Below are 12048 nucleotides of genomic sequence, written 5' to 3'. Positions count from 1 at the left end.
TTTGCTTGCGGATGGGCGGGGGACGAGCTAAGATGACTTATGCCAAGTTTGCCGCAAAAGTCTTTGAACTTGGCGTTGTCAAACTGCTTCCCATTGTCTGTCACGATGGCCTGCGGTATACCAAAGCGACATATGATATTCGTCCATACGAAGGACGTGACTCTGGATTCCGTTATGTGGGAGAGCGGCTCGGCCTCGGCCCACTTGGTGAAGTAATCCACAGCAACCACAGCGAACTTGGTTTGGCCCTTGCCCAAAGGGAAAGGACCAATGATATCTACCCCCCACTGCGCGAATGGCCACGGGGCCGAGATGGGGGTGAGCAGCTCGGGAGGTTGGTGGATTATGGTTCCGTAGCGTTGGCAATTGTCGCAAGTTCTAACAAACTTCTTGGTGTCCTGGCTGAGGGTCGGCCAATAGTATCCTTGTCGGATCACTTTGGCTGACAGCGATTGGGCGCCTGAGTGATTGCCGCACACTCCTTCGTGGATCTCTCTGAGGACGTATAGGCCCTTTTCAGGGGTTAGGCATCTCAATAGAGGCAGGGAAAAGCCACGTCGGTACAATACCCCATCTCGGACCACGAACCGAGCTGCCCGCCTTGCCAACTTTCTGCGCTCCTTGGGGTCTTGTGGTGAGTTGCCCCTAATGAAGTCCGCGATCGGGTCCATCCATGAGGATTCTGGAGCGCGGATCTCCATCAGATCTGGCTCTAAAATCGAGGGATTATCTAAGATCTCGACGGGGACCGACCTGGCCAGGTCGGTCTCGTACGCCGATGCTAACTTGGCCAAGGCGTCAGCATTAGAATTTTCTGCTCGCGGAATCCGGCTTACTTCGTAAGTTGGAAACTGGGCGAGGTACGATCTGACCTTGCCCAAATACTTCTCCATTCGGGTGTCTTTGGCTTAATACTCGTCCTTGATCTGGCTCACAACCAGCTGGGAGTCACTGAAGACCTTAACACAAGAGGCCCCCAATGCTCTAGCGATTCGCAGACCGGCAATAAATGCTTCATACTCAGCCTCGTTGTTAGAAGTCCGGAAGCCGAACCGCAAGGCATACTCAAATCGCTCGCCCCTTGGTCCGAGCAAGAGGACCCCGGCTCCGCACCCCTTCTCATTGGAGGATCCGTCGACATAGACTGTCCACGGTAGGTCGGACTCGCTCAGCTCGGAAGGTGGTGTGAGCTCGGCTATGAAATCTGCCGCTGCTTGTCCTTTCAACGCAGTTCTGGGTTCGAACTGGATGTCGTACTCACTTAGCTCTATTGCCCACTTCATTAGGCGTCCAGAAGCTTCCGGCTTATGGAAGATGCTTTTTAGGGGCAAGTTAGTGAGCACCACCACCGTATGGGCTTGGAAGTATGGTCTAAGCCGTCGGGCCGAGGTGACCAAAGCGAGAGCCAACTTCTCCATCTGAGGGTATCTAGTCTCGGCTTCGGTCATAGCCTTGCTTGTGTAGTAGACCGGGTTTTGCCGCGCTTCCTCTTGCCTGATTAGGGCCGAGCTGACGGCACTGTCAGACACTACTAAGTACAATTGGAGCTTGTCCCCCGGCATGGGCTTGGCGAGCAAAGGTGCCGAACAGAGGTAGCTCTTCAATTGCTGAAATGCTTGCTCGCACTCCGCTGTCCACTCAAACGGCCCTTTCTTTCGTAGGATTTTGAAGAAAGGAAGGCACTTATCTGTCGATCTTGAAACAAACCGGCTCAGGGCCGCAATCCTGCCATTGAGACACTGAAGCTGCTTCAGCGTCTTCGGTGCCTCCATCTCGGTCACGGCTTTAATCTTTTCGGGGTTGGCCTCGATTCCCCGGTTGTTCACCATGAAGCCGAGGAATTTTCCCGAAGAGACTCCAAAGGCACACTTAGCGGGGTTGAGCTTCATTTGATATGCCCTCAGAACCTCGAAGGCTTCGGTCAGATCGGAGAGATGCGACTTAGACTGCTTGCTCTTGACAAGCATGTCGTCCACATACACTTCCATATTCCCGCCGATCTACTTGGCGAACATTTTGTTCACCATTCTCTGGTAGGTCGCTCCTGCGTTCTTTAACCCGAAGGGCATGACCTTGTAGCAGTACAGACCTTGGTCTGTTATGAAAACGGTATGACCTTCATTTGGGACATGCATCTTGATTTGGTTGTACCCAGAGTAGGCGTCCATGAAGGTGAGCAGCTCGTGCCCGGCTGTGGCGTCCACGAGCTGATCAATCCTCGGCAGTGGGAAGTAATCTTTCGGGCATGCCTTATTTAAGTTCGTAAAATCTATGCACATTCTCCACTTGCCGTTAGATTTTTTTAACTAATACAACATTGGAGAGCCACTCGGGATACGAAATTTCTCTTATGTATTCAGCTTTCAAAAGTTTGCTAACTTCCTCAACTCCTCTCCTTGTTTATAGGTCTTCTCTTTTGTTTCACAGGTCGGAATGATGGATCTATGCTGAGGCGATGCGTCATAATTCGAGGGTCAATGCCAGGCATGTCTTCATGGGACCACGCAAAGACGTCCGAGTTGGATCTGAGGAAGTGGATTAGCTCCTCTCTGTTGGTGGCCCCCAGCTTGGTTCCTATGCTTACCTGCTTCTCGGGACTAAGCAGAGGAACAAGCTCGAGCTCCTCAGTGGGTGCAGCAAACTCCTTCCTCGGCGGGTCGGCCTCGAACTCGAGCGTCCCATCCCTACCGGCGAGAGTTTCGAGGGCGCAGACCGATGAGCCTTTGAGTGCGGAAGCATAACACTCCCTCGAAGCTGTCTGTTCTCCTCGGACCGTGCCCACGCCATTGGGGGTGGGATACTTCAAAACTTGATGAAGTGTTGAGGGAATGTCCCGAAATGAGTGGATGATGGGTCTCCCAAAGATGGCGTTATAGGCCGATCTACCGTCAATCACCACGAACTCGCCCATTTGAGTGACTCGAGTTCGGTCCTGCCCCAGCGTGACCGGCAAGTCGATGCAACCCTCTGGGATGACCGATTCTCTAGAGAACCCAACCAGCGGTGTCAGGCTTTTCTTCAATTGCGACCTCGTCCATCCCAAGGCGAGGTAGGTCGGTAAGGACAGGATGTTAGCGGATGCGCCCCCGTCTACCAGCACTCTCCTGACCACCACATGATCAATCAAGGGAGCAATCACAAGTGCATCATTGTGGGGCAGGTGGACCTCCTCCAAGTCTGCACCGTCGAAGGTGATTGGGCAGGTCGGCCCCTGCTCCCTGATGATGCACACCTCGCGCCTGGCTGCACGGGCTAACTCCTTTCTTTTATGTTCGGACTGACCCCCGCTTGGCCCTCCAAAAATGGTATTGATGACCGCAGGTCGGTCAGTGCACCGGGGCGGCGTCCTTGAACGCTTTCGCTCTTCCTTTTTCTCTGCTGAGCTGGTCCTGGGCTTTCCCACAAATTTCTTGAAGTAGCCATCTTGAATTAGATCCTCAATTTGGCGCTTCAACTCCCAGCAGTCTGACGTGTTATGGCCGTGCTCCCGATGGAAGCGGCAATACTTGTCCTTGCTGCGCCTCTCCGGGGCTCCCCGAAGCTTCTCAGGACGCTTGAGTAGTTTTTCCATTCCAGATTCCTCGATGTTTGTTAGGATCTCGGAAATTGGAATCGTGGTCGGGGTGAAGCGTTCGTAAGGTCGGCTCCTGGTAGGTCCGCTCTCCGCCCTTCGATACTCAGCTCGGCAGCTGGAAAAGGATCCCTTGTCCTTGGACTTGGGATCTGCCCTTTCTACATCTTTTCCACTTCGGCCCCGGCCGATCTTTCGTTCCGGTCTGCCGGTTTTGGTTCGGAGGAGCTCCTGTCCATCGATGACTTTCTTCGCCTTCTGAAGCACCTCGGCGAAGGTGGCCGGGGCCTCCTCTCCAAGTTTCACCGTGAGGGCTTTGTCGGCTAGACCGGTGAGGAAATAGCACATGGCCGAGTTGTCGGAGCAGTGTGCGACCTTCAACTGCTCCTCCTGGAATCTAGTGACATATTCCCGCAGCGTCTCACCCTCCTTCTGCCTGATGGTGGCGAGATGGGTCGCTGTCTTTTTGTCATAGTGCCGAGAAGAGAACTGGGCGAGGAACTCCCTTCTCAGCTGAGAGTAGGTCGAGATCGACCTGGCTGGCAGTCTCCGGTACCACAATCGCGCGCTGCCAGTAAGCGCGATCTGAAAGGCGCGGCATTTGATTGCGTCTGATGCCGCTTGGAAGTCCATGAGGCCTTCAAAGACTTCAACATAGTCCTTGGGGTCCTTCGTCCCATCATAAGGCTTCACGGTAGGAGCTTTGAACTTCGGAGGGATTGGTGCTTCCAAAATGTCCGAGGTGAAGGGCGATTCTCCCAAGTCGCCATCGTTCAGTGAATCGTCTTTCTGCTCACACTTGGCCTTTAAGGCCTCCACCTGAGCATCGAGCTTGCCCCTCAGCTGGTCGAACTCCTCCCTTGTGATTATCCCTGCGGGATTGTGAAAGGATTCAGCCTGCTGGTTGGAGCTCCTGTGTGAGCGGGATGGTGACTGCCCTTTTCGGAGAGACGAGCCTCTCTTTCTGTTGAGATGCTCACGGAGGTCTCCCCTTTGGCGAGTGTACCCCTCGCTCTCGTTGTCTTCGGGACGTTCCCTCCTCGGCTGGGCCGAGGTGGGAACCCCTTTGCTCGCGTATGTCTACGCGCGTCACTCGATTTTCAGATCGGGACCCTGCGCCTGCAGCTAGCATCATTTCGTTATACATTTCCTCTATGGAGCGCATTTGTGTGCGCATTGCCTCCATCTCTCTCTGGAGTGCATCAAAGTTATCGCTTGTTGGAGCCGGGGCTGGACCCCGGGCGCCCTTCTTAGAGGTCCCACCTCGGCCACGGGTGGCCTTGGACGTCCTCGGGTGCGCAGGCGGTAGGGCAGGCGCGGTGATCCGTGCCGACCTGCGGAGGGGTTCTGTTGCTAGGCCGTCGTGACCTTGCCCCTTTACCGCTGCTGCTCCGACCTCCCTCTGGTGGGCATCACTGGCAGCTAGGGTCCTTCGATCCGCCGTATTGGTCGAGTTTGCGGGTTGAACCATTTTCGTCCGCGTATTGGTTTAAAAGGATTGGGATGACTTAGATTGTCGATCCCCACAGATGGCACCAAATGTTTATGCAAGGATATGCACAACCACGTACTTCAGATTGCAACTCGAACTCGGCTTCCGGACCGATCTGAACACTTGGGCGGACCTGCACAAAAAGGTGAGCACTCCGACGATCAAGTCAGTATAGGTCGGATTCCCAGTTTAGTTCGAGGCCAGAAATCATCGTACCTGATCGTGGAGTGAAGTCATCTACTTATGGGTGGTAGTCCCGCTAATCTCGCAACGGTTACGCTCGGTAATCTCGGGATCGTCGGTTACGCCCGGTAATCTCGGGACCGACGATTATGCCCGATAATCACGCCGCCGACAGTAATTCGCATCGGCCCCCACCGAACTTCCCGGTAGGTCGGACCTCGGCCAGGTTCACCTCGGCCCTCATACTTAGCATCTATCAACGCTAGTAGTGGTGATTTCGGCCGTCCGAGCTGGGCATGACTCATGAGTCATCTTGGAGCACAAATAGGGGTCCTCCACGTGTCCGGGGTATTTTCAACCCCAAACAAAACATCGTTTTTAAAGAAGAGCAGCACAATTTGGCGATTTTGTTGGAGCAGACAAGAAAATATATGATACAGGACAAAACATCTTTTAGAGTAGTGTATTAAAGGGAGTGTCAAGATGGATACCTCTTCCCCTTCATACTTGGGCACTGAACGTTGATGCTTCTTGGTCGGCAGTTCATCAGACGGGCGGTCTCGGCTGGGTGCTTCAGAACTGGGAGGGCGCAATTATTCTTGCAGGGAACAAATCAGTGGACCACCCTAGTAGCATCAAGGCGTTGGAAGCCATGGCCGTTCTTGAAGGGATTCGGGCGAAGAACTATCTTGTAACTTTTCCAATCCAAGTGGAATCTGATTCCGTAGAGGTGGTGTCGCTCTTGAGAGGAGAAGATACCGATTTGATAGTAATTTTCTAGGTTGTTAATGAAATTCATTATTGGCAAGATACGGGTGGGGTTTGTGATTTTGTAAAGGTTGATCGGGTTGCGAACTACTGTGCCCATCACCTTGCGCGTCGTGCTTTAAAGAATAGGGAGAGTGAAATGTGGGATTTTTCACTCCCCAATTGGCTGGAAGTTGTGGCCATTATGGACCTTTCGGTTGATTAATGAAGTATTTTTTTATCAAAAAAAGAAAAAAAAACTATTATATTATTATATATATTAAACTATTAGATTATATAATATATTCCAAATACTGCAACATAATATATTTTTCATTTTATTCTTCTAATATACGAAAGAGATAATGTCTTGGACGGACTGTTTTAAAAACTTATTTTCAGAAATGTCTAAATTTTTCCAATTTTACACTTTTAGATTTCTGGATTTAGTAATTTTTATTAATGTGGATATTACCCTTATTTATGACATTTATATTTATTATTGTTAGTTTTTTTATTTAAATGTAAAAGATTTAAATTTCTAATTTGATTTTCTAAACCTTTAATTATTGTGGGCCCCAAATCAATTATTTCCATAATCCCTTAATTTACTCTTGATATATTATACTAAATTGTTAACATATATTATACTAATCTTTTTGTAATTAATTTTAAGGGATTAGAGGATTATGGAAATAATCAATTCAAATAATAATACTTTACGATTGTGTGTATTAATATAAACTATATACGTCAGCACTTATGAGTCAGTTATAAACTATATACTCAATATCCCAATAGACAATACAAACATATATAAACTATATCAGACTATTAAGTTCTTAGAACTGAAGCAAAATCAACTACTCACTTGGTACTTATTCGTAGATATAAACTATATCTGGCTATAAACAATAAGTGTTGATTTCATGATGAAGAATCGATTAACCGGAATCAATCTCACATAAACTTATATATGAAATATAAACTATATACTGTTATATCAAACCACAATTAACAAACAATGCTAAAAAAAACATACAAAATCAATTTTCTTAAACTTTGAAGTCGGAGTGCTCTATATATATTCAATTATGCATACTAGATTATAATATATCTTACTTTAATATACTCTCTCACTACGTTATGTTCTATATACACATCTGTAACTATAGTATATATTCAGTTATGTATACTAGTTTATATAATATATCTTGTTAGTTAAATGGACAATATAACGTATATGTTGCATGTTTCATTTTTTATTGTTCCAAATTATAACAGTTTCTTTAAATTTATATCCTTATATACTATAAAAAGATTTATAAATTGTATATAATATACCACATAGGTCACCACCATAACTCAATTTTTTTTTTGTTAAGAACAAATTTAATTAAGCATAACTAAATGCTCTTAGTATATAATATGTTCTATTATATATTCGAGATCAAAGGACAACTATTATGGTATGTTACATAATCTAAAATGATTGCTAGACTGAGTAACAATAGTATAGTCCGTCAAAAATAGATTCCCAATCATAAACCGAAAAAACAAAACCAAATAATTCAAAGTGCCCCCAAAATAAAACTTCAATAATCAAACTAAAAAGCATTGAATAACTGGTATATAACAGTATATTAAACTCCGAAATAAAACTTCAAACCATATAGCAATGCGTGTGTATATAAGGTTCCTCCAATATCCATCCTAAGTTGTACCTCCAATGTACTGGAAACCCCAATAGTCCACCATAAATTTCCCAAAAAGTAGGCGGCTAAAACCAGAACAATTAAAATTCACTAAAAAAATTTTACAATGCAAAATGCCAACAAAATTGAAGAAAAATACATAATCTTCTTCTCCCATTGACTAAAAAACTTACTTCCTTTACTGGTTGCATAGAAAGCATCAGAATGGGAACGAAAAGGGAAGAAGTCGATCGATTTGATTACGTGGAATTTGAAAGGTTTCGAAACAGATCAAATGGAATGGAGAGAGAAATTTGCTATAATGCCTTTTATGTAGGGATATTTCATTTAGACCACCAATGATTTTGTGGGTCAATTTTTGATTTTTGTGTTTATTATTTATATATTTAAGAGGGCAAATTAGTCCAATTCTAGAGGGCTCCATTATATTTGGGCAAATTTTAAGACAAAAAGGGTAAAATTTTAAACATTAGTGTAATTTGAATCTCCATATAGCCTAATAGTTTACTTATCCCTATACAAAATGATAAACATATACTCCTCCAAAAGATTATATGGTATATACCGTTAAATACTAAACTAGAAGGTGTGATAATAATGTACCCCTCGATATGTTTTATAATATGTTATGGTATATACTATTTTTCTCTATGGTGCAATCATCTCTTTCTTCTTTGGAGAAAAGAAACCTTATGTTTTCTATTTTTTTTCTCCATTTCGAAAGTAGTGCCCTCTAGCCCCTATTTTGCAAACTCGTGATGACACAACCCACCACAAACAATGATCTGCAACAGTTGGTGGTGCATTCCCAAATTTGAATAATAGTGATGGCAACATTCCTCCATGACGATGTGACTCCCTTACGTCGGTGACGTCCCTCCACGACATCGGTTCTACAACGATGATGACACCCATGGTGCGGTAGCCTCACTATTAAAATCCAACTGCAAAATCCCTAAAGAAAACTAGAATTTTCTGGTGAGATTCAAAATTTCTTTCCTGATTGATTGAAACTCATTTGCATGTGGTCATCTGGTACTTTAATCAAAACTTCCGACACAAAAAAAGTTCCTTATTGTTGCCGGAAAATGCTAGAATCACAACAAACTCCCACCGGTTGAAATGAAACGTAGGAAAAAAAAATGGAGGGCAAAGGAGATTTAAAAAAATGGAAGGCAAAGGAAATTTAAAATCGCCAAAAGTTTTTTCTTTAGGTAAGTTACGCGGTGCTATAGTCGATAGATTTCAAAACTTGAGATTATTTAGGGATGTGGATAGCGGACATATTTGATTTAGGGAGTTTTTGGAGTGTCAATACCATTGTCAAAATCACTTTCACTTGATATGTTGGCCAAATTAGAAAATTGATTTTAAGAAAACTTAAAATCACTTTAAATAAATTTTTAAGATATCACTTGGACGATGATTTTGAAAAATCAATTCTACTTAAATATCTTTTTTTAAATTACTAATTCTACCGCCACTCCCAAATATATCCATAAATTGCCAAAAAATTCAGTTTGTGCAATTTAAAATTTTATGATTAATTTGTTTATTAAATATATATTCAAGAGCGCAACTTGTTAAAAATCAAAGGGATACCATCCTATTTGGGCCATTTTGCCCCTTTTATATGACAAAAGTGTAATCTTAATATTTCTTTATTTTGTTATTTACTTTTTAAAAATGCTTCCAAAATCTAAACAAAATTTTTTTTAAAAAAAGAGTAGTTTTTAAAAAAAGAAAAAATTAGCTAAAACATTCAACAGTGTTTTTTAGAAAAATGAAAAATATAAAATATACCAAAAAAAAAAAAACAAAATTGAGTAAGCAAGCCAGAATGGTTTTAAAACCCAAAAAAAATCATTATCAAACAGCTAAATTTGTAATTTAACCTAAAATATCAATGGATTAATATGATTGAAGAACAATTATGGAGAAATGAGCAAAAAGAAATGGAAGAATACCAAGTGATAGACCAATGGTCAATTGTGAGCAGATGTTGTGTATGAAAAAGTCTCAAACCAATGCTTTGGTGCAGCTGGGTGAATGCCAAAAATACGTGCTACAAACTTCTTTTCACTGGTAGCCATTATGCTAGCAATGGAGTAATCTCTAGAGCACAACCCCTTCTTTCTAAGCCACATGTGAAACCTGTATCTCGGCTTCATACGCTTCTCCAAATCGAAACACAAAAACGCCGGGAAAACGTCAAGGTATTCCAACGACGATCCAATTTGCCTGCAAAGAAACTCCACTTTCTGTTCAAGAATATCTGGCTTCTGGTTTAGAATCTTAGGAGCAATTTGTATCATCGAACATAGCTTCGAGAACTCAATGCCCATTCGAAGAAGGCAATCGAACCGCTCTTGTAGCTCCCGGTCGGTACCGTGCAGCCTAGACAAGACCCCTATGGTTACAGAATTCTCTCCATACCCAATTCCATGAAGAAATTTTAACTTATTCATTGTGTGAGTAGGTGTTCTAGACAACCGGATTGTCTCCAAGCTTAAACCGAAACCTTCATCGACATCTTCATCTGGAGAATTCAAGCAATAGGTGGCCAACAATTCATAATCATTCATTATCTCATAGAAAAACCATTTGTGCAGATCCAAAGCTCTCATAATATTAGGCAAATTAGTCATTTGATTTCTACCTAAGACATGAGAAAACTTATCTACAACATGATTCAGTTCATCAGTGCCTAATCCTACATGTTTCAACAGACCCACCACTGAAATCATTGGTGAGTTCAGATCAAGATTCAAAATCTCAGGACTATGAACAAGCAACAACCCTACATCCTGTTTCTTCACATCAAATCTACAAAAGTAATCTGCCTTTTGGGCCAAAATTTCTTCAGGAAATTCAAGAAATATACTCTTCTTCTTGCTCATTAGAGCCCCTACTTTACCTTTCTCAAGACCCAAATTGTAAAACAATCGAAATTTCTTACAGATTTCATAACAGGAACCAAAATCTCCTTCAGACTCCACCATACAAAATTCAGAGAAATCGCTCTTCAGACCCTCGAGCAATCCTGCAACAATCCCACCAGCTAACACATGAGGAAAAGCCAAACAGATACAGATTATGGAGACGGAATTAAATCCATAGCGTTTAAATTCGTCGAGCGTAGAATTCAACTCGGACGAAGTTTTACGAAAAATTGATGCCTCCTCCTTATACAACTTCCCGAGCATATTCCACGGAAATCCAAATCCGGAGAGCGCACAAGCAGCATCCAAGACGCTCCGATCCTCGTAGAAAAAGAACTTATTCGGCGGCAAAAACGCGGCGATTTCATCGTAATTCAGCCCAATACTCTCGAATAAGAACTCGAATTCGTTGATGGGATGGTACCTGAGGAATTTCCTGAATCTCCGGGAGAATTTGGGGGCGGAGAAGTGGATGTTTTGGGTGAGATTGGAGAGGGAGAAGAGGGAATTCTTGGCAATGTGCTCGGCGAAGGTGTAGGGCAAGGATCTGGTAGTGTGGAGATAATCGATGAGCGCCTTCTGAGCTTCTTTGATGGAGTGTGGCCTGTACTTGGAAGGGATGTTGGAGAAGCTTGGAAGCTTGGGCTTGGTGCAGAAATGGCGGGACAGAAATGAGGAGACGGATTTGGGAACGGGCATTTCCTTTGTTTTCTCCCCCAATTTTTGAGGGTTTGGGGAAGATGAAAATGAATCACCCTCTTTAGTTCACACGATACACCTTTTCTTTTTTTAATAAATGAATCATTTATTTATAATTAATTTAAGGTTAAATTGTGACTTGAAGTATTTTTTATTTAGAGTAAAATATATTTTTAATACTTGACGTTGGAAAAATGATACTTCAGTCTCTCAGATTTGACAAGGAAAAATGATGTGACATAACTTAAATTGTAATTAAAAATGAAGTGACATAGACGAGGTTGCAATTTTTAAATGAGGGGGTAATTTTTATTATTTTTATATTAATTTAGGTTTACATGGCTTTTTCGTTTATTCCTTAATTTCATCTTTTTCTCTTCCCTTTCTCTTGGGTAGTCTCTCCAACCTCTTCCTCCCCATTTTTCTCTGGCTTGACGCCGCACCCACTAGAATAGTAGAATGGGCATGAAACAGATTTGGGCTTTTTTTTTATATCATTTTTTATTTAATTTCTTCACCAATTGTTACCTCTACTTATTCATTCATTGCTCCCTCTTCTTGCACCAAATTGACGAGCTTATCTCCGTAACAAATGACTTAACCCGAACATGGTTCTTGAAAGAAATTCCACTATTTCACCAAAATTGAAGCCAAATGGCTCGAAAAATCACTTCGAACGACTAATTGAACACGATCCAG

At 43.4% G+C, this 12048-nt stretch overlaps 1 protein-coding gene across 2 annotated transcripts; it reads right to left on the bottom strand.

The window, feature by feature from the left end:
• Positions 1–9658: 9658 nt before the first annotated feature.
• On the bottom strand, positions 9659–11433 carry SHOT1 (Mitochondrial transcription termination factor family protein). Of its 2 annotated transcripts, XM_088126826.1 has the most exons (2): positions 10668–11433; positions 9659–10247 (listed from the first exon to the last, which is right to left on the bottom strand). In XM_088126826.1, the coding sequence occupies exons 1-2, from the start codon at positions 11347–11349 to the stop codon at positions 9694–9696; spliced, it is 1236 nt and encodes a 411-aa protein (XP_087982952.1). In that variant the 5' UTR covers positions 11350–11433; the 3' UTR covers positions 9659–9693. The 2 variants fall into 2 exon arrangements, with proteins under 2 accessions (XP_087982952.1, XP_022158937.1); XM_022303245.2 differs by having other exon boundaries at positions 9659–11432.
• Positions 11434–12048: the final 615 nt, after the last annotated feature.

Source organism: Momordica charantia (assembly GCF_013281855.1).
Source record: "Momordica charantia cultivar OHB3-1 chromosome 7 unlocalized genomic scaffold, Mcharantia_2.0 BLBB01000007.1, whole genome shotgun sequence".
Lineage (NCBI taxonomy): Eukaryota > Viridiplantae > Streptophyta > Magnoliopsida > Cucurbitales > Cucurbitaceae > Momordica > Momordica charantia.
Note: the sequence above shows the minus strand (reverse complement) of the source record. Positions and strands in the feature narration are given on the sequence as shown.

Bases quoted from the DNA above. Each gene is read 5' to 3' on its own strand.
- SHOT1 (XM_022303245.2), bottom strand. From the start codon at position 11,349: ATGCCCGTTCCCAAATCCGTCTCCTCATTTCTGTCCCGCCATTTCTGC.